At 61.8% G+C, this 21,224-nt stretch overlaps 1 protein-coding gene across 1 annotated transcript in view; it reads left to right on the top strand.

Moving 5' to 3' along the window:
* The window catches only part of MAD1L1 (mitotic arrest deficient 1 like 1), a 318,039-nt gene that overhangs the window by 13,616 nt on the left and 283,199 nt on the right, over positions 1 to 21,224 (top strand). Inside the window, exon 9 of the mRNA XM_043559540.1 lies at positions 1,353 to 1,414. Coding sequence (XP_043415475.1) covers positions 1,353 to 1,414 — 62 coding nt within the window. The remainder of the gene's footprint in view (positions 1 to 1,352; positions 1,415 to 21,224) is intronic.

Below are 21,224 nucleotides of genomic sequence, written 5' to 3'. Positions count from 1 at the left end.
CGTAGAGCTGGTGCGAGGGCGCAGTGCCGAAAGCATCCCGTGGGCGCTTCTCCCGTGGACGCTCCAGGGGGCGCGGGAGCCTGTCTCGCCCGGTGCGCACACGTTACACTAGCGCTCAGCCTCCTGGTCTCTGTCCCCCGGTCTTGCTGTCCTTCTGCATGGCCCCCCCCAGGTCGTTCCCTGCCGCCTCACCTACGAGCCGTGCGGCCCTGCCCGTGCGGCCCTGCGTCGTTTCCTGGGTGGTGGCAGCGTACTGGCAGCTGTCCCGCAGTTGGTCACAGCGGAGGCCTGTGGCCTCACGGGGTGGGAGCCGAGCTCCTCACAGGTGCTGGCTGACGTGTGAGCTTGGCCCGCAGACGCAGCCCCAGACGGAGTGTTTCCTCTGGACAGTTGTGACACCGGTTAAGGCTTTGTCTCTCGAGTCACACTGCCTCGTGGGACATCCTGCCATGGATGCTCGCTGGCTCTGTGGCCCCGGGCAAGTTGCTTAACCTCTCCGTGCACCTGTGTATCGAGGAGCATCAGAGTGTGCCTTGCAGGGTTGTGGGGGCTCAGTGAATTCACGGCGAGTACTTCCCCAGTGCCTGGCGTCAGTAGGTGGTCGCTAAGCATCGGCTCTGTGCCCAGCTCTGTTACCCGGCCCATGCCCTTATGTGGTAGGGGCCACTCGAGGGACTGAGGGAGTGCGGTGATGCCAGGACCGTGCTTGGCCCGGGCGACGGGCACGGGAGGCCGGACGAAGGCACGCGCTTCTTGCCCTCAGGTGGTTCCGTTCCAGAAAGGGAGGGAGACTGATCTGGAATGCAGGTCCGTGTGAAGCAGCGTGAGGAATGCAGGGTCAGGCAGCCCTGCGCGTGGCGCCAGTGGGGGACGTCCCCACCTTCTCCTGTTCTCCCTGTGGGGCCATGTCCACTGTGGACACTTGGGCGCTAGGGCTGAGTACATCTGCCCTGGGACCCGGCGTCCCGTGGAACGCCTGGACCAGGGGAGGGGCGTGGAGTCTTGTGGTTTCAGCGCCCGGTCTGCCTCGGGGCCGCTCGGCCTGCTTCTTCCTGAGTCTGCGGGGCCGGCCGCAAAGGAGGCGCACTCGTAGTTGGCAGAAGCCGTCTGCTCTGGAGCGGACTCCATGCCCCTAGACGTTCAGCTGAGATGAGGGCAGGCTCTTCTGAGGGGTCAGGGAGACTTAACCTCCTCCTTGTCGCCGGCAGCTCCGCATGAGGCTGGGTGGTCTGGGGACCGACGTGGGGTTGTGTGAAGAAGGGCGGCGGGTCGCTCGCCGCAGAGGCCTTGGCAGGGGCGGTGGAAGATGCTGGGTCGTGGCACCCTCAGCGTTCGCCTCCTTGTCTTTGCAGAAGCTGCTGGCAAAGCTGCAGAGCTGGGAGCGTCTGGAACAGACCACGGGCTTGAACATCAGGTAGGCGGAGGGCGCCCCCGGCGATGCGGTCCTGCCTCCCCTGGGCCCCCGGCAGCTGGAGCCCCTGGCAGAAGCCCTGCTGGAGGCCGCCTGCCGGCTTGTGCAACAGCCTTTTGGGTTTAATGTGGCACTTTGCTGACAGGAGGGAAATGCAACTAAGGGACTGTCCCTGCCCAAGTCTTAACGTTCTCCTTTAAGGTTGGTGGTGGCGTGGTGGCAGCCTTTTGACCGCACTGCAGCGGTGGCTTCTGTAAAAGGACCTTTGCCTATACTGAGGAGCGATTGCTTTTGGGGGCGAGCCATTCCTTTTGGGCAGTTGGAAGGCAGGGAGATGGACTGAGTTGTCAGGGGTGAGAAGGGAGCATCGTTGTCCCGTCAGGACCCCGTGGCGTGCCAGCAGGGGAGCGGCAGGATGCAGAGGGGCAGCGGTGGGGGCAGCTGGGCGGTGAGCTGGCGCCTTGTCCTCTGATGGCCCGGATGGCCTGGGGGGGGGGGGCACCTTTCCACTGCTCCCTGCCTCCCGTCCTGGGGCTACTGCCCCTCGTTCTCCAGCATCGCTGCCTGTCCCTCGGTCCCCGGGACTTTGGGCCCCCCTGTGGATAGACTCCTCCCAACAGCTCTGTCCTCGTCTGGTTGTTCTGTTCTGGGCGAGGGCTGGTGGGAGACCAATCGTCCTGTTCGTCTGGAGCTGTGGTGTTTCAGGAGCGTGTTGTTTCGTCAGCTTGTGCGACTTTAAGACTGTAGCTCCCTGTCGTCTTTCCTGGTGCTCTTGGAAACTGGGCCAAGATTGAGAGCCTGCTTTAAAGAGCTGTCCCGTAATTACACTGTCCGAGGGCTGGTTCTGGAACATGCCGTGGTTTCCATCAGCGTTACTGACTTCGGTGTCTGTCCCTTGTAAATGCCTCCTCGTCGTCTCTTTGCCCCGCTGAGTCCCAGAGGACAGACGCGGCTGCTGTTCCTTCCTGAGCTGCACCCGCCGCCAGACTCGTGGAGGGCTGACCCGGTGGAGCCTCACCTACTCTCTGGGCTTAGTAACTCACCAGAACACTTCCCTCCTGCACCTAGGGAGGCTCGTCAGAAGAGAAACCTCTGTGACTTCTTTCTCTTGCGGGAGATCAGAGGCCCACTCGTGCCCGATCAGACCAGCTGGCGGAGTGTCTGAACGCCTAGCATGTGCCACAAAGCCCTCGACATCAGTCAAGCCTGGGGCTGGTGCACAGCTGGCGGCCGCCTCTGGCCGGGGCGGAAAGTGTGGTTCCTCCTCCGGCCCTTTGGTCTCGCTTCCAAATCAGAGGGCCTCCCTGAGTGTGGCTGGCATGCGGGGGGGGGGGGGCATGCGGGGGGGCCTGCAGAGGTCTGCGGGCTGACCGCCAGCTGGGGTGCTGCTTCTGCCTGGTCACGCGCCTGTGCGTGTGTGTCATGTGTTCACTCGGCGGCCGGGCCCTGGAGAGGCAGAGGAGGGGGGTGGTCGAGGGCTCTCAGAGGTGGGGGCTGCTTGGGGCGGGCGGGAGGGAGAGGAGGGTGTGAGTCTGTCCCTGGCGTCTCTGCCCTCCCCTGGCTCGTGGGCCCCTCGCCAGTCTGTGCCTGGCCCTGGGCCAGTGTTCCCGTCGCCGGGAATGCGGCGCGCGCCTGGCCTTGTGTGTGGAGGCTTACAAGTCACGTACTGCGGAGCGGTGCTGGCCTCCCTTCCGAGCAGCCGGAGGCTTCTGGGGAGGCGGTGAGGCATCCTTGTGGCCCTCGCCTCCCGGCACCCCTGGTGAAGGTCCCCCGGAGGGGCAGGTTTCCTGTCGTGTGCCTGGTCACTCTGTGCCTGGCCACCGCGGGGGCCCCTGGGGAACCTCAGTGTCTCCTGTTCACCCTTCCTGTCTGCAGCAGGGTGCCTGGGTGGGCTTCACCTCCAGTCACTTGTGTCCCTCTGAGGTGGGTCCGTGTCTCCTGTAACAGTCGGTGGGTCGCAGGCTTGTGTGTTGGTCCAAATGCGGGGAGTCGGCCTGTCCAAGACCGCACTTGACCTTGAATGCCGTGAGGAGGAGTTGGGCCATCCTCCTTTGTCAGGTCTTGGGCAGTTGGAGGTTTGTGAGCAGGGAGGGAGACCTGGGGGAGCCTACGTCCGGCAGAGTTGAATATGGGGAGGGAGACGGGCGGAGGGAAATAGGGCACAGGGAGAAGTTGGGATCCCTGCAAGGAGGGAGGGGTGGACCCGGTGGGGAGCGCTGAGACCACTGTGGGTGGCCGGGGTGGGTCGGCCCCGGGGGGGTGTAGGGTGGGTGGCCTCCGACAGCGTAGCCTGTCAGACCTTGGTGAGCGGTGCCTGAATCTCTGTTTGGCCCCCGCCTGGCCCTCAGGGTTGTGGGGGGTGTCTTGTGCCTCATTATACACATCTGCGAGTGGAAAGATTTTTCTAGAATAGTGGTTTCTCACCATGGAAGTCAGACTTTCTCCCTGTGAAAACCTGTGGGCTTGCACCCCCAGAGCAAGACCAGCCGGCTCCGAGAGACAGCAGTGAGTCCCAGTCCAGCAGGTGCCCCGGAAGCAGGAGCTGGAGGGGCCAGGAGGGCCTTAGGACCTTAGGACCTGGCAGGCTTGATTCTCCTGGCCTTTAGGCCAGGGCTTTGCCGCCACTTTGGGACTGAAGGGACTCGCTTGGCGTGTGTCGCTTGGTGTGTGTCGTGACCCCCAGGCCCCGGATCCTGCCCAGGGTCTCCTGGGCTTTGAGAGCTGCCGCCACTAGGTGGCGCCCCCGGCCCCGTGATCCTGCTCCCTGCACCTTGAGCGCCTTGGGCCCTTTGGCTTTCTGGCTCCAGACCTCTGCCTGTAGTTCTTCCTGGCCCTTTGCTGCTCCCCGTGGACCTCACATGCTACGGCCACGGCCTGGAGGAGTAGCTTGTGGGTGGTCGGCTGGCTGCCGTTGACTGTCCCACCCCTGCCCTGTTCTTGCCCAGCCTCTGATCCTCAAATGCTTGATGCCTATGAGATTCTGGTGTCTTAGCACAGATATTCCTTGCATGGGCTTTCCTCTGGGCGCAAGGCTTTGTCTCTTCACACGTTCTTGGAGGGCCCTGCGGCCTTGCCAAGGTTGGGAATAGGTCAGGTCTAACGCCTGGAACAGACCAACCCCCTGGAGTTGACACGGCATGACCGTTGCCACCTTTCTCCCAGTTCGGGATTTCTCACATCCTGAGGAGCCCAGAGGTGTCAGGGAGCTGGTTACGTGAGCTGGCTGGGGTGGTCTGGCAGTGTGACCCTGTAGGGAAGCCCCGTGCCAGTTTCCTTGTCTGCCAGACAGCCTCGTCCACCCAGATGTTGCTGGATGCCTGTCTCCAGCACGTGGGTCCTGTGGGTTGGAGGCAGGTGGGCCGCCGGACTCGGAGAGTCCTGGTGGGAAGGAATACTGCACCGTGTTGGGTGGGGCCTGTGTACTCGGGGGGCGGGGGGGAGGGTGGTGCCTGCAGGTCCCCATCCCGGGGCAGCGAAAGCCGACTGAGGGGTTCGGCAGCAGTACACAGATGGCACCCGCGTGCGGAGAGCTGTGACGTGCTGAGCCTTGTCCGGGGAGTGCGGCCCGGCGGAAGGGTTTGAAGGTGCTGAAGGCGGACACCAGGAGACGCTCTGTGTCTGTGTCAGCCTGGATGTGACCTTCCGGGGGCACTGGGGAAGGACTGACGGAGAGGCTGGTGGGAAAATGGAGCAAAGGGGGTACCTGCAGCAGTAGACGGGCCTTTCCCTTGAGACAACCGGGGTTGTTTGCTATTTAAATAGTTTAGAGAGGAAACGTGATCGTTTCGGTAGGTGTGGAGGTGTTGGTGGGAACTCAGCACCCACGCACGATCGCAACCTTTGAGCAATGTAGGAGTGGAAGGGTCCCCCCCTCCCCAAGATGCGGCATCTGCTGTCCCTGCGTCTAGCCCGCCCTCTCCCCGCTCCTCTGCGGCGGCAGCGGCGGTGCGGCCAGCGCACAGTGGGAGGGAGGAGGAAAGGCCCGCGGCCGGGCGGGAGGACGTAAAGCTGCCTCCGGTGGGGGGCAGCACGTCGTCCGTGTAGGACGTCTCTGGGCATCTGTAAAGAGCCGGAAGTAGTAGGTCTGGCAGGTTCACGGTTACGAGGACAACGCGCGCGAGCGGACTGAGTTTCTGTGTGCCAGCAGCCAACAGTTGGAGTCACGCAGCCCCGAAGAGTCGCGTTGGAAATGTGAGGCTGAATGCAACGGAAATCTGCACGGTGTAAAGTAGTAGTTCTTTCTAGAATGACAGGAAGTCACCTAGCAGCGATATCAGCAGGTGGAGAGCGATCCCGTGCTCGCAGGTTGGAGGAGTCCGTGGTGGGGACACGTCAGTGTGCTAAAATTCATCCTCACCTCCAGTGCATCCCCAACCAAAGTCCCAACAGGCCTTTCGGTAGAAACCAGCTAACTGATTCTGGAGTTTCTATGGAGACGAAAAGGATCTAGAATAGCCAGACTTGTTTTTGAAAGAAAACCGTGGGCTTACGATGGTTAATTTCCAGACGCACCGTAAACCGTATTGATCAAGGCAGCGGGTTAATGGTGTAAGGATAGACTTACACGTCGACGGAAAAGACTAGAAAGTTCCGGAATAACCCGAGTATGGAATCTGTTGGTCTCCATTGAAGGTGACAAGATAAATCAGTGGGAAAGAGTCAGTCTTCGCAGACGGTGCTGATGCAGGGGGATGTCTGTATGGACAGATGTAGATTCTGGTCCCTTACTGTTCTGGCGTTGAACCAGTGGGGCGTGGACCTAACCTGGGGAAAAACCAAGGCTCTGGAAGCTTAGGACACAAAAGCGTGAACCAAAGATGAAAAAAATCGTTCACTTAGAGTTCCCCAAGACGAGAAACACCTTTGTTCTCAGAAAGACGCAGTGAAGGCAAGAGGCAAACCCTGGGCCAGGAGAAAATCTTTGTGATGCGTCTAGGTAGGTTGACGGGAGATCACAGCCAGATCTTGCTTAAAAGCTGGGCAGAAGACAAACAGATAACTTCACGGAAGAGGGTCCACAGACGTGAATAAGGAGGGGACTGATGCTCGGCATCCTTTGTCATTTGGGGGGCGCTGGGACACTGCAGCTGGCCCCGTGGGATGGCTGGGAGCACAGGCTGGTCACACCAGGGGCCGTGACGGTGTGAGCAGCCCGCCGCAGGGGCAAGGTGAGTGGAGAGCCACGTGGCACTTGGGAAACCGTTTGGTGGCTTCCTGCAGGTTTACGACGTGACCTGGCTCTTCCGTCCTGGTTCTCACCCAAGAGAGGTGGAAACGTGGCCTCACAAAGACGAGTCCCGGAGTCTTCACAGCGGCCTATTCCCACCAGCCTGCGCTTGTGGACGGTGGGCTTGCCCGGCCGTGGGGAGTGGGTCAATGCGACCTCAGGGGTGCTCCGCAGCCACGAGCGACAAGCCCGACTACGGTGCTCGGACGTGGGGGAGACCTGCTGACGCCGAGTGCTAGGAGGCCACGCGCGTCTCGGGTTGGGATGCGATGGGGGCGTGAGGGGCCCTGGCAGCGTGCCGGAAGTCGCCTGCCCTCGGCTGCTGTGGCGGCTGCTCGTGTGTGCGTGCTCGTACGTGCGTCCCGCCTCTGTGGAGCTGATCCGTGGGCAATGGGAGGCTGTGGTGGGGGGTGCTGAAGCTTCCATTTTGGGTGGAGCCCATCCCCTGAGCCGGTCGGGCCCGTGGGCAGTGGGACTGACCCGGGCTCTGTCTGCCGGCCTGCGTCTTGGGGCCTCGGGGCAGGTGCCGTGGGCATGACTGCTTAAATTCACCGCCTGCCGGGGGCGGGGGGGGGGGGGGGTCGGGTCGGGTGGGGGGGTTGGGGGGAGGACAGAAAGTGAAAGTCACCTTCCTTCCTCCCGCCCTCCTCTGACTGCTGCCCTCCCACCTCGCATCGCCCTCAGCCAGGCTGGCTCTCTGTCACCGCCGCCCGGTCCCCATCGTTCAGTGCTCTCGTGCCTGGGGTGCTCTTCTCAAAGGAGGGGGCCTGGGGTCCCCGTGCTCACCCCCGGTGTGTCCAGGCACCGTCCACTGCCTCTGTTCTTGTGTGGCTTTCTGGAAGTCGGACGAGCACGCGAGCCCTGTGGTGCCCTCCGTCACACGGCGCTCGGTCCGTGTCCTGCACGTTCCCGGTGGATTTCCAGCGGTACTTCCGCACCGGCACGCGGCGCTGCTGAACCAAAGAGCCGCACGGCGCTCCGCGAAGTGGACGAGCTCTGTGTTGCCTCAGGCCCGTTGGCGGACACCTCGGTTCGCGGTGTGAGCGGCGCCTGAGCGGCCGGACAGATTCTCAAGCAGGTGTTTTGCCTCAAAGACGGACGTGCTTGAGATCGGCAGATGGTGCCGGACCGCCCTCCAGAAACGCCGTCCCGGCGTACGAGTGGCACCGCTTAGTTTGGACGGCACGCTCTCCGAGGTCTCGGCAGAGATGCGGCGTGGGGCCGCGGTGCCGCGAGGAGGCAGGACTCTCCAGCGGGCGGCTTTTGAAAAGCTCGTTTGACGGTTCCCACTGTAGGAAGCTTTATCAGCGGGCGAGGAATGCACGTTGAGTCCCTCTGTAGTCAAGCCCCTAATTTTGTAGAGGAAATGACTTGCTGGTGGCGTGTGAGCCTCTGCGATTTGGCTCCTTCCCCCGTCCTTTTGTCCCCAGATCTGGCCTGGTTTCAGTCCGGCTGGGAGGACGTAGTGCCTGTCAGGAAGCCCGCAGGTTCGACGGAGTGACGGGTCTCGGAGGCTGTTGGCGCTAGGGAGGCCGAGAGGCTGGCGGGTCTCGCTGGCTCTGAGCCCTGGCGGTCGTGCCCCTGAGACTGCTGACCTGTCACCCGCAATGGACACGGGAACCCGGCACCGACCTGCGTGCTTCCTTCCCAGCAGCCTTTGTTGGCTGGCCAGGTGACCGGTCGCCCCCGATGTGTGATGTGTGAGGCCAGTCAGGATGACAGTGAGGCGGAGCACGATTCCTTCTTGTTGGCCACCCCTGACACCTTTGTGGCCGCCCGTCCTCTGGTCGCCATTTCTAATGCCCTGGGTCTGGGGTTGCTCGGGACGCGAGGCGCTGCTGGCGCTGGGGCGGGGGGCCGTGCCGTCAAGCTTCTTTCACCGTTTCCCTTGGTCTCGGTTTGGTTTCTTTTGCGGCTCCAGACGAGGAGGAGGAGGAGGTTGGGCAAGAGTCTCACCTTCTGGGCGCTTGCAAGCGTGGCTCTTTCTTGTGGCCTCAGCCGTGAACGTGGCATTGTTCCCTCACCGGCTCCTTTGTCTACCGGAGGCTGTTCTCTGGGAGCCCCGGCCCTGGAGGGGCGCCTTCACCCACCCTGGGCTCTCTGTCGGCCTGAGCACCTGGGGCGGGCTGGGCCCCGGCGGCCCCAGAGCTGTGCCGGCAGGGCCCGGAGACTTGTGAGCCCATCCCGGCTCTGCAGGTCCCCGTGGAGGCCAGCGACAGAAGCAGGCGTTGTCGTGATTGACTCTCAGCCACGTGTTTGTCCCTCTGCTGGGCATCCTCAGTCTTTGGTCTCGTGAAAGAAGGGCGGGGCTTGTGTTCCGAGGCTCCGAGCCTGGCAGCCAGCGCATGTGGTAGACGTTTGCCGAGTGAGTCGTGACAGGACTGCTCTGCTTTTGTGCATCCGTGTGTGTGCTTAGCTGTGACTTGGGACGGGGCCCTGTCGGCTGGCTTGGCTGCGGCGACAAGGCTCCCGTGTTGTTCACACTGTTGTGATCCGGTGGGAATCAGACGACAGGTGCGGCAGAGAGCTTCCTGACAGCCGACTTTCTTCAGCTGCGACAGCCCATCCTGGGTCCGGGGGAGCAGCCCCGGCCCGTCCCTTGCTCCCCATTGAGGTTTCCGACGTGAGTCTGGCCTCCGCTCGCCAGAAGCGGGCAGAAGCGGGCGTGCGTGGCGAGGCCGGACGGAGCAGCATCCCCGACGGGCCGGCTCCCCACACCGGGCCCCCCCGCGGACGGGGCTGGGCTGCCCGGGGGGCTGTGACGGGGACCGCAGTCTGGGGCACAGGCCTGTCCCCTCTGCCCCCGTGCGCACAGCTGGCCGTGCTTACCGCACTGTGGGCAATACGAGAAGGGCAGCGCTTTCCTGGCGGGGCTCCGCCCTGTGTGTGGTCACCCTGGCCGCGCACACGGTGAGGCAGGTGCCCTGTCCCAGGTGGACGCGCCTGGTGGTTCAGCACTTGCGGTGTGGCCCTCGAAGCGCTTTGGAGGGCTTCACTCCCAGCTTTATAGACGTGGCCCTTCTACCTCTGTACGTCGTGTTAAATCGATTGGAAAAAGTCTAAAGCCAGGTAGCGAAAGGATTTAGACAAGACAGGCTATGCTGAGTTACCCGGGGATTAGGTTGGAGAGGGAGGAGGCACCTCCCTGTGCCGTTGCTGCAAACTTGGAGAGGCCTTATTGAAGTCCTCCTGGGGGGTCCTCCCTCGTCCCTGCCCAGGGTCCCCCACCCCCAGGCAGAGGGGGAGGGGGCTGGGAGCTGCCTGGAAACATGGGCTCTGGTTCTATGGACACGAGCTGGGGGTCGCGGCTTGGAGGGTGGCTGGCCTTTGTGAGCACCGAGTGGGAGCCCACGTGTCTGTGAAGCAGGGTCACGGCACGAACACCGATTTGTGTTCCTAGAAGCCAAGCGGGATTATCTGTTAGATGGTGGCTGCCAGTCGGCACGGGACTGCGGGGCGGCCGCGATGGGCCGTGTGACGTGGCTTTGCTGCACTGTTGCTTCTGTGTCGTTCCCACTGTTCCCGGGTATGAAGCCCGGACCTCCCTGTCGTCGTCGGCGTCTCAGGGACAGAACGCTGGGGCACGCGTTGACGCCTCTGCACCTCACCGCGCCCCCCGCGGCTCTGGTGCGCCGCGCGGGCTTCAGGCCCCGGTGGTGGTGGGGATGGCGTCTAGGCCAGCTGCGTGGATGCTCCTCAGACCTGCTGTGTACCGCAGGCTCTGGCCGTGGCCACAGGTGGGCTCTTGTCTCCTGGGAAACGTGCCCTACAGCGGGTGGCCGTCCTGAGGACGAGGAGGAGGCAGGGCACGTAGGAAGAAGGCGTGCAGGTGCAGGGAGAGGCGAGGACCAGCTGGGTAGGCGCCAGGGGGTGTCGGCGGCCACCCCCCAGGTGCTGGTACTGCCGTACCCGGTCTTCGTGTGGCACAGGTGGGACCAGGAGGCCTGGGTCTTTCTCACTCGGGCTGCCGGCCGTGAGTGCACCCTGGACGGGCCGGAGTGGAGACCCTTGGCCTGGAGCGGGGGCCCTGCTCGGCGGTTCCTCCTGCCCTCACGTCTCCTCGAAGTCTTAGTTCCGTGGAGGCCACGGCGGGTTTGTCCTTGGCGAGGAGGCGCGGCGTTAATTGTTCCCGTGTCTGCTCTCTTTCGTTTCGCTTCCGCAGGTGCTCATCTTGAGTGAGGTTCCTGTGCGGCCGCAAGTGGGGTCTTTACTTGAGGGCACGCGTTCATGGTGACAGGCGGTGACGTGGTGGGGACCCCGGGCATCTCCGGGCACAGATGCTGAGGCCTCAGGGCTTCGGGAAGTTGACTGGGTGTTTTCTGTGGCCTGTGGGAAGCCGTTGCGGAGCGACCGGGGTCATTTCAGATCACAGGGGGCTGGAGACTCTCGTCTGAACACGCGCTGCGTTCACGTGGCTCGGCGTTGAGAAGACGTGTCGGGGCGATGGGGACAGTTCTCCTCTTGCTCTGCCGGCCACGGGCCTCCCTTCCTGCCGGCCGCTGGCACTGCTGGCTTTGGTACGTCTTTGCGCAAGCGCTCGATGCACGTGCAACTGACGCGTCTGCCGGCACGCGCCTTGTTGAGCCCCGGCTCACCGTGTTGGAGGTGCTGGTCCAAGCTCTCTCGCTGCGTGTCACGCCCAGAGAGCCCAGTTTCTGAAAGGCACGCGATGCTTCCTCCTGCATGTGGTATAGTTAGGGGACGGGGCGGGAGACCGTTCCCTCTGCAGAGTTTGGGGCTCCCCGAGGCCGGTCTCAGTTTCAGTGATGGCCGGAAGGGCTGTGGGCTCCAGGAAGCTGTGCCTCACAGCTGTGGGGCTGTAGGGCTGGGAGCGGCACACCGCCGGGTCACCGACCAGTGGCCTGTCTCCACCCTTAATCTGAGTCCCTTCACCCCTGAGGAAAGGAACCTGTTCCAGCCGGCTTGCTTTAATGACTTTCATTAACCGACTTAATGAGGCCTGTACTCGGGAAGTCTGTTTTTATTGGCCAGTGATTCCATGTCCCTTATCGATGTCTTGCCTGGGGAAGGACCATCGAAGCTTTGGTTGCAAGTTATCTTCCTGGATCGGTCAGTCGGTGGGGCACGGAGGCCACAGGCTGTCCCTGCCAAGGATCCCCAGTGTCCTTCCTGTCCCACTTGTCGTGGAGAGCCCGTGGGTAGAATGTACGGTGGGCGAGTTTGTGCGCCGGGCACGGCCGCCCAAGTGCATGCTCCCCGCCTCGTGGGAGGTACACGTTCTTGAAAGCACCACCCAGGTGGCAGAAGGGATAGCCGGGCCTAGGACAGCACTTCTGTATTCGGGGAGCCCTGGCCCAGGGGAGGGGTGGGGTAGGCGGTGGCAGGGCAGGTCGGGGATGAAGTGTGAAGGGGAGGGTGAGTGTGCAGCCCAGGACAGAGGCCACAGGCTGCTGAGCAGGCTGAGGGATGGGGCGGGCAGCCGGCTGTGACAGTGACTGGCTCCAGTTTGGAGCAGGTGTGCCACAGGGACAGAGCAGAGGCTGAGAGACGTCCTCAGCACGCGAGACAGGAGGTGACCTGGCCCAGTTGGGGGGCTGGGAGGGTGCAGGCAGATGGGGCAGACACGGGGACAGGTTTTGGCTCTTAGGAAGGGAGAGCTGTGGACTCTATGTAGCACATGTGCGTTTGAAGGGCCACAGAAGTAGCCAGAGGGAGTTGTCACGGGTGCACAGGTCTGGATTCGAGGGCTCCCTCTGGGTCATCTTCGCATGACCACTAGCAGAGGTGGCCAGGCCGGCCTAGGGAGCAACGCGGATGGGGAACAGCAGAGGCCTGGGGTCCAGGGCCTCTCCCTGGCGGGAAGGCTGCGCAGAGGGGGCCACTTGCGGGCTTGCCTGAGTCTGAGCTTCCTCGTCTACACGTCAGTGATGGCGTCTAGCCATCGGCTGGCAGAGCGATTGGCATGTGGTAGCTGGCAGAGCTGGTCAGTCAGTCCCCGTCCCCTGGTGGGGGGAGCACGCCCTTGGCCCGAGGACACCTTGGGACCGCGCTGGGCCCCGGATGTCCTGGGAGATGGGACGCCAGTCTTCCCTGGTCTGCATGGGAACCTCACCTGTTTGGCCGCCTACCTGTGTCTTAGAAGGTTGGTGGCACCAGGGAGGTCAGGATGGGTCACAGAGAGCGAGTGGGTCCCCGCACCGCTGTGGGGCTGTGGCAGTGACATTGGTGAAGCCTGTGGCTTGCACACGTGGGAGAGCAGGTGATGGGACCCTGGTGCAGTTCTTTGATTCTAGCAGGCACCTGGCACCTGCCAGTGTCCTACGGTAACGTTGAGAGCGCCGACCTCGGCTCTTGGCACGCAGCTCCCGTGGCTCTCAAGGGAGGGGGTGTCCCAGGGACAGGCGTGTGTGCGTTTGTGTGCGTGTCTGGGAGCCCCGGGGCAGCCTGGCCAGTTCCGCCCAGGAGGGGAGGCAGGGCCCTTCTGGGGCACACGTGTCTCCTAGGGAGTTGCAGGATTGTCTGATGAGGGTCCTCTCTTTGCCTCTCCCCTCCCGCCGCGAGTGAGTGGAGGGCCTCCGACCGAGGGGACCGTGCCGTGAGCGGGAAGCTCGCTGCTGACCTGTAGGGCCCTGAGGAGGGCGGCTTTGAAGACTTGCCTTTTCTGTGAGGCTCTGGGGCCCTGACCCAACTGACATACAGAAAACACGTTCACGGCTCTTCAGGTTTTGTCCTCCGTGATCTGGGAGCTGTGCTGAGCAGGGTGTCTGAGTGGCTCGGGTAGTGGCCTGGTTTACTCAGGGGCAGGTGACAGTAGGGATAAGTGTTCGCTGCTGGCTCCGAAGGGCTCAGGGAGCCAGTCCTTCCTAAACGTTTACCGTTTCACGTGGCCGCTGGCGAGACGGGGATGGATGTACGGGCTCTGACCGGAGACCCGAGCCATCCCGCGAGAGACGGGAGGAGGGACGGGCAGAGCCCTGCCGGCTCTGTGTGTCGGAGGCTGGGTCTGTCCTCTGACCCCGAGGCCTGTCTCTGCCCCTTGCCTCGTGCTGCCTCTGCCAGAGGCACCCGTTGCCGTTGTTGCACCCGTGTGGGCGTGGCGCGAGCATTTACAGTCTCTCAGGCTGGTGCTGGGTCCGTCAGGCACGGCTCCTGGGAGAGGTGGCCCTTGATCTTGAGCTGAGAGGCTGGGACCTCGTTCCTGGTGGGGAAGGGGCTTGCACGAACCCATCCACCCGGAGCGACCTGGCGCACCACAGTTCCAAGTGGTTCGGCCAGTGTGTGGGCGTGTGGTGGAGGCCGACGGGACGGCCGGGATCGGTTCTTGGAGGTGTTTGGGTCTTGCTGTGGAGGGTGGACCTTGGCCTGCAGGGGTGGGAGGGTGGGGTGGCAAATATCCACTGTGTGGCAGCAAGCACTTCCTTTCCATGCCTTTCTGCGGCCTCTTCCCTGAGATCTGAGACACGGCCTTGTCTTCAACTAGACCCTGCCTGGTAGGCATCCGTGTGGCTGGGTGGCTCTGAACAGGTGCGGAAGCCTTGTGCCGGGGGCAGGGTGCCCCCTCGGGGGTGGTGGGACAGGCTGCCTGTGAGCGGGGGTCGGCAGCGGGGGTGGGTAGTGGGCACATCTCGAGAGTCAAGGTGGTGGCAGGTACCCCGAAGGTGTCTCGTGTCCCAGGCCAGGTCCCCTCCATCGTGGCCTCTGTTTCCTCTACAGGCGAGTGACGCCTGCCTGTTTCCTGCTGGCCTTGTCACCTGGCGATAGAACTGAGATTTTGGCGAACGTCGATCCCGTAGTCATCCTTTGCAGGTTTGAGGCCTGCCGCTTGGCGGACAGCAGGCCGGCTCTGGGGATAGAGCCACGACCCGGCCTCGGCCCTCACGGTGGGAGGACCGAGCGTTCTGAGCAGTGAGGATAGCCGGGGAGTCTCTTGACGCTCAGAAAGGTGAGCGTGTGCGGCCGGATTTTGCTGGAGTGTCTCGCGGAGCTGGAGTCGACCATCGGTTCCGTCTTTGCCGGATTTGAATAGTGTCAGTGGGCACAGGGCCACGTGTTATTTGTGGTCTAGAGATTGGTGGCCGACGAGGTTCCAGAGCGTGTTTGTTTCAAGACGGGCCCTGCTCTGAAGAGGACCTTACTTGGCCCCGAGGACGGCTCTGTCGGAGCTGGGGCCGCCCTGGAGGGGCCACCCCGAGAGCCTGCAAGGCCAGCGCGTGCGTGGAGTGTCGTTGCCATCCCTCCCGGCTGTGGGCGAGGTGGCCCGGCTGTCGCCCGCTCGGCAGAGGAGGCCCCGGACCTTCTGGGGGCTCACAGGCCAAGGTCGTGCGGCGAGTCCGTGCTGCCTGCGTTGGATTGCTTGGCTGGTCGCGGTGCATGGTGGACGCTGCCCTCCGTCACCTCCATCCATCTGGCTGGCCGCGTGGTGCCGTGCAGCTGGGTCCTGCGCCTTTGTGAGCCGAGCAGCCCGCTGCTGGCATCTGAGGCTTCTGTTGGGGCCCTGCCCACCGGCTCGCCCGTGGAGCGTCAGCACGTAGGCGGGCGTGCAGCCTGTCGGCTGATAGCAGCTCTTTGAGGCCTGATGGCTCCCAGCCGAACTTTGGCAAGGAAGGCCTGCCAGCCTGCTGGAGGGCTGGCCTCCCTGCCTTTGCTCAGGGCCGAGCACCTTCTGGCACTGCTGGGATTTGCTTTTCAGATGGGGGAGGCTCTGCGAGGTAGGGGAAGACAGTAATTACTTGGGAGAGGAAGATTGAACTTTAGGGGCAGCGACACGACACTCTCCTGTTCTCGGAGGCGGCTGAGTGAGGAGATTAGCAATTAATTTTTATTACGCGCAAACTGCTCTCAGTTCTGTGGAGCCAAACAGTCCTCCCACAGCTAGGGGCGGGGCAGGCTCCCTCCTCCCTCCTGGCGTGAGGCTTCAGGGGGCTGCCGCGTGTCAGCTTGTGCACTGGTGGGAGTGGCGTGTGAGTCTGCGTGGAGGACACTTAGACACACGCGCTTCTGTTCCCCGTTTGTTCTCTGGCTTCCGCTCTTCCTGCGTCGCTATGGTTTGCTGCGCTCAGGCGTCGGGAGCGCGCTGCCTTTCGTGAGGACTGCAGTTACACGCGTGGCCACAGGCTCACCCCTGAGAGCAGGTGCGTTGCAGCACGCTGGGCTTCGAGAAGGCGCCGTTGAATCTGGGCGGTTCTTCACAGGCTCTCTGGGAAGGTCAGGGTTGAGAAGAGCCGCCAGGAGCTCTTCCAGGCCTAGTGGTTGGTTGGGGCATTCTCACTGTTTCCTAGAGCTCAGCTGTCCCAGAAGGGGTCACACCGCTCGGCCTGGACCTTTGGAGCCACACCCCTTTAACTGGAGCTCCGTTGACACGACGTGGCACTTGGTGTGCGACTTAGTGACTCGACAGGCCTGTGCTGACCCTGTTCAGCACGGGCGGGCTGCTGTCTGTCCCCGCCTCCCCTGGGACTCGGTGCCCCCGCTCGGCGCCCTTCGTGCCCGTCCCCCTCCGAGACAGCCTTCTCCTGGTGGAAAACGTGCTTTCTCTTGTTTTGTCCCTTTGCTAGGCTAGTTTTCTTTTTGAGTTTTCGTGACTGAACAATGGGTGCCTGGGAGTGCTGGGTTTAGGGCAGAGGCTACAAGTGTTTCCTGTAAGGGCCGGGTAGTAAATATTTGGGGCTCTGGGGCCCATAGGGCCCGAGCGGCATGCCGGTCCTCACCTCTGCAGCACAGATCGTGATGACCAGCGTGGGGGCAACGTGGCCCGGGACCTGGGACTTCTCGTGATGACACTCGAGGACCCCGGCCCCAAGCAGGACTGCGGGTCGTCCTGTGGGACAGCTGCCCGGGACAAGATGTAAGTGAGCGGGCGCGACCCTCTCCCCGAAGGCCGTGGTGTGCTGACCCGTTTCAGGGTGTGGGGCTGGCCTGCTGGCCCGGAACTTTGCTCTCTCCTTTGCCCAAAACTTCTACTCACAGAGGATGGCACTGATTTCCTTCCTTCCTCTTCTCCGCTCTGGGAGAATCTGGTCGTGGGATGTGAGCTGGCTTACAGGTCGTTAGCGGGGGTGAGCCTGGTGCCCGATTGGGGCGCCTCAGTCGCGGTTCGGCACCACTCGGGTGGTGTGGACATCACGCCGGGAGGCCTTGTCGGGGCGCCTGGAGCTGTCGGGAGGGAAGGTCATTCCCCGCGGACTGGCAGCGCTTGTGCCTTCTCTCCGGGGCTAAGCGTTCCCGGGACGGGGACCGTGGTCAGATCTGTTCCATGCCACAGATGCTTGCCGAGTGACTCTGGCGGGCAGAGAGCACGGTACGGGGTACGGTACGTGTGGGCCCTGCATCGCCACTGAGCAAAGCGGGGTCATGTTACAGGGCCTCCCCCCCCAACCCCCCCGCAGCGGGCCGGGGTGGGAGGGCCAGAGCAGGAGGCCCCGCCCGTTCCTGCGGGGAAGGTGGCTTCTCAGGGCGGCCAGAGTTGGCTGGGCCCCGCCGCTTCCCCACTGATGGCCGGACTGCGGGCCGGTGGAAGAGCCCAGACGGACGCCCCGAGGCCACCCCTTGCTCCCGCCAGCCTGGTTTCCGGGAATCTCCCTCCCTGCAGCTGTCCCCCCCCTCCCCCAGGCTGCCCTGGCCTTCTGCCTCCGAGGGCTGCTTCGGTCCCCTTCCTTGTGCTCTGGGTCGGCCGCCGCCCCTTCCTCCGCCTCTGTGGCAGGGAGCTGCTTGTTTCTGTCAGAAGTGTGAGCCTCCGTTTGCTGCGCCTTCATTTACTGACAGCCCTTGCCAAATTAATTTTATTTAATTATCTCCCGGGGCTAAGCTTGAATACATTTTGTGTTAAATTCACATTTTTTCCCCCTTTTCTAAACGAAATGGACTTAATATCCTTGTTAAAGTCTGATTAAAACTAAAATTGAGTTTTTTGAAGTCTGATTATCCCATGAAATGGAATTTTTAAACGTAATTACGGTGGATTTGCATATACTTTTCAGCACCATTGAAAAGAAAGTTGCAATAATTTCTTAATGACATCCTTTCTGTCATCTCCTTGGGGCACGGTGCTCGCGTAGGAGCGAGACAGGTGAGGGAGAAGAGGTCCCCTATCCTCTGCTTGTTGTCAGAAATTGTTGTAAATTCTCTTCCTTGGAGGACCTGTTCCCAGGGAGTTGGCCTCACCTCCTCACGCTGTCCTGTGCTGTCGCCCGTGTGGGGGGGGGGGGGGGGGGGGGGGGGGGGGCGGGGGGGGCAGCCTTCTGGGCACGCCCGCAGCTCTTACCACTGAGGCGGGCGGGGAGGGGACCATGGCCTCCGGTGGCCTCCCCTCTCGGCCCGAGTGTGGATTCATGACTGACGAGTTACTCTGTCCTCATTCTGCGTTACGTGTGTGCTGTTAAAAAGTACGTAAACAGAGTGAACACATTTCATAACCGCGGGGGAGAAAACACAAGAGGCTTTCACAGGGCCACCTCCTTCCTCTCTGAGAAACACCACTGTTTCAGAAAGGGTCGTTTGCTGTGTGTCCCCGGATTCGTACGCCTGCCGCGACCTCCTCCTGGTGGCCGAGGGCCCGAGTCCCCGGCCCTCCTGATCCAGGGCCTCCATGTGCCGGGGACATTGTTGCTGACTGTCCCCGCAGGCTGGGCCTTCCTTCGGAGTTCCCTTTCCTGAGCCGCACAGAGGGCCAAGCTGGGGGCAGGCACTGGGGGTGGGGGGTGGGAACGGGGGGATTGGACCCCCCTGGAGCTTGCCCTGTATCGGTGTGTGGCTGGTGCTGGGAGACACTCCGTATCTTCACGAGAAGCTAGGAATAGTCTTCGTGTGACGTTTCCCGATTTGGGAAGCAGTGCCTGGGCTCAGTTAGCTGGATTTGGGACATCACCAGTGTGCAGCTCGGGTGGGTGGCCTGGATACAGCCTGCGTCCAGCCACCCCACCTGCCCCCCTCCTATAAAGCCACCTTGTAGCCATGGTCATCGCTGGGCCTTGTGTGTGTCCTGTCCCCAGACCCTTACCTGTGCCCTTTCCTCCTGGGTGTGCCTGTCACTTTTACCTGTGTCTGAGGTAACAGGGCACCACCAAGGTGTCCAGATGCTTCCTTGAGATTTCAGAGTTGAGGGGGACTCTCAGCTGGACCTAACTGCTGGGCTCCAGGCTTCCCCCACCCCCTACCCCCCAGGTTTTTCTATTTTTGCTTTGTTTTCTATGGGGAGGACTTTTTTGTTGGTTTGTTTAAAGTGTATTTATCTTGAGAGAGAGAGAGAGCAGGGGAGGGGCAGAGAGAGAGGAAGAGAGGGAATCCCAAGCAGGCTCCACACTGTCAGCCGTGAGACTCACGCGAGGCTGGATCTCTTGAACCATGAGATCGTGACCTGAGGCCCCCCAGGTGCCCCTGGGAGAACTTGCCTCGTGTGCATTTTATGAATGGCTCCAGGAGGAGCAGAGCCCTGGGGCTTTGTGCTGCGTCTTGCTGAGGGATGGGGCAGAGGGGTGTCTGTAGGGGCTGTGGCACAGCCTAGTGAGCACCAGTGAGGGTCCCATTTGCTGGGCCGTTTGGAGCTTGACCAACTCTTGGAAGGCACTCTGGGCCGTCCTGGAGAGAGAGGCGGCGGGAGCCTGACATGTGGGCCTGATGGGGGAGTGCTCCTGCCCGTGATGAAGGCTTGGCTGAGCTGCGGTCCCCGCCTGTGGGACGGGTTCTGGAGATGAGAGAGGACATACGTGCACTGGTCCCCGGTTGTCCTGGTCCAGATTACTTTGGGACTCAGCAGCTTCAACAACAGCATTTCTCCCCTTAAGTCCCCGCGGGTTATGAATCCTGGCAGACTGACCTGCGGTGGTGTTCCTCTCAAGGCTGCACTGAGAAGGCTCGGCTTCCCTGCTCACGCGTGTGCGGGCAGCGCTCGGTGTCTTGTCACGTGCGCCTCTCTGCGAGCATCATTTGGTGGTGCACCTGGCCCTGCTGGGTTTGTGAGCCACGGGGCGGGGGGAGTAGCGGTGCCAGCAAGATGGGAGCCTCTGTCTGTGACCATCACGGAGAGCCGTCCAGCGTGGAGGGGACCTGTGACTGTCAAGGAGGGGCCGTCCAGCGTGGAGGGGACCTGTGACTGTCAAGGAGGGGCCGTCCAGCCTGGAGGGGACCTGTGACTCAGGGGAGGGGCGAGCACAGTGCCAACTCTGGGAGGCAGGGACAAGGGAGCCACGGTGGGATATGCTCGCCCGCTCTGTTTATGTGATAGACAAAATTAGAAACAAAAAGTAACTATTCCTGTGGTTAAAGAGAACAATTCTATTTGTGACAGTGCAGAAAAATTAACCTGTTTGTCGTAGACACATATTTCGTAAATCTTTTAACCCCAAATTCTGACTTACAGCATTTAACGTGTTAACTCTAAAGTCCAGAAAGTAAGTTTTATTGTGGTTTGTGATTCATTTTTTGTGCTGTGTTCCCCCAAAAAGTTGTACAGACTCCACAGAATCCGGAGAGAACGTTGAGGCTACAGAACTCCTTGCCCGCGCCTGTCCCCTTGTCCTTCCTTCCTGAAATCATCACCGCCTGCAGCATGACACACAGCCACGCACACGAGCCTGCAGACAGACGTGCTTCTGCGGATGTTTTTACACAACTGCTGGTTTTCATAAGCCAAATTTGTTGACGTATGATTTATGTAAAGTGAAGCCAGGCTTTTTTTTTTTTTTTTTTTTTTTAATTTTTTTTTTCAACGTTTATTTATTTTTGGGACAGAGAGAGACAGAACATGAACGGGCGAGGGGCAGAGAGAGAGGGAGACACAGAATCGGAAACAGGCTCCAGGCTCTGAGCCATCAGCCCAGAGCCCGACGCGGGGCTCGAACTCACGGACCGTGAGATCGTGACCTGGCTGAAGTCGGACGCTTAACCGACTGCGCCACCCAGGCGCCCCAAGCCAGCCTTTAAAATGGGTTCGATTCTACGACGTGACAAACACGTTAACGGTCAAGTCGGCGCCCTGAAGTCAGAGTGCGGAGAGCCTCCACGCCCCCGAAGTTCCCTGGCGGACTCCTGCCTCCCCTCTGCTTCCTGTCCCTGCAGTGCTGCCTCGTCTGGGGTGACAGGTCCCGGGCGTCTGGTGTTGTCACTGTACGTTTCCTCCTCGCTGGCCCGTGTTTACTACACATGCAGGTTCCTTGGTAGATGCTGGGCTGTTCCCAGGAATCCTCTCGAGTAAGCTTCCCTCCTCCCCTCCTCCCCTCCTCCCCTCCTCCCCTGCCCCTCCCTTCCCCCTCCTTCCCTGCCCTCCCTTCCCCCCTCCTCTGTCTCCTCCTCTCCCCCTCCTTCTTCTCTTCCCCCCTTCCCCTCTCCCCTCCTCCCCCTTCCTCTCTCCATCCCTTTGCCTCCCCTCTCCCCTTCCGCCCTCCTCTCTTCCCCTCTACACCCTTCCTCTTCTTTCCCTCCTTTTTACTCTTGAGCCTTTATGATACTCATTTGAATTAAGTGGGATACTTTCTCTGCTTGCTCTTCCCCTGGAGTTATTTTTCTCATTCGACTGTTTTCAACGTATGGAGCCTTAGTACGTCTTAGACTGTCACACCTGTACATGGAGGCAAATCCAAAGAAGTGTCTTCCGTCCCGGGCCCCTTCCGTTCCAGTCTTCCCTTCCCTTCC

Source organism: Prionailurus bengalensis, chromosome E3, assembly GCF_016509475.1.
Source record: "Prionailurus bengalensis isolate Pbe53 chromosome E3, Fcat_Pben_1.1_paternal_pri, whole genome shotgun sequence".
Classification (NCBI taxonomy): Eukaryota; Metazoa; Chordata; class Mammalia; order Carnivora; family Felidae; genus Prionailurus; species Prionailurus bengalensis.
Note: the sequence above shows the minus strand (reverse complement) of the source record. Positions and strands in the feature narration are given on the sequence as shown.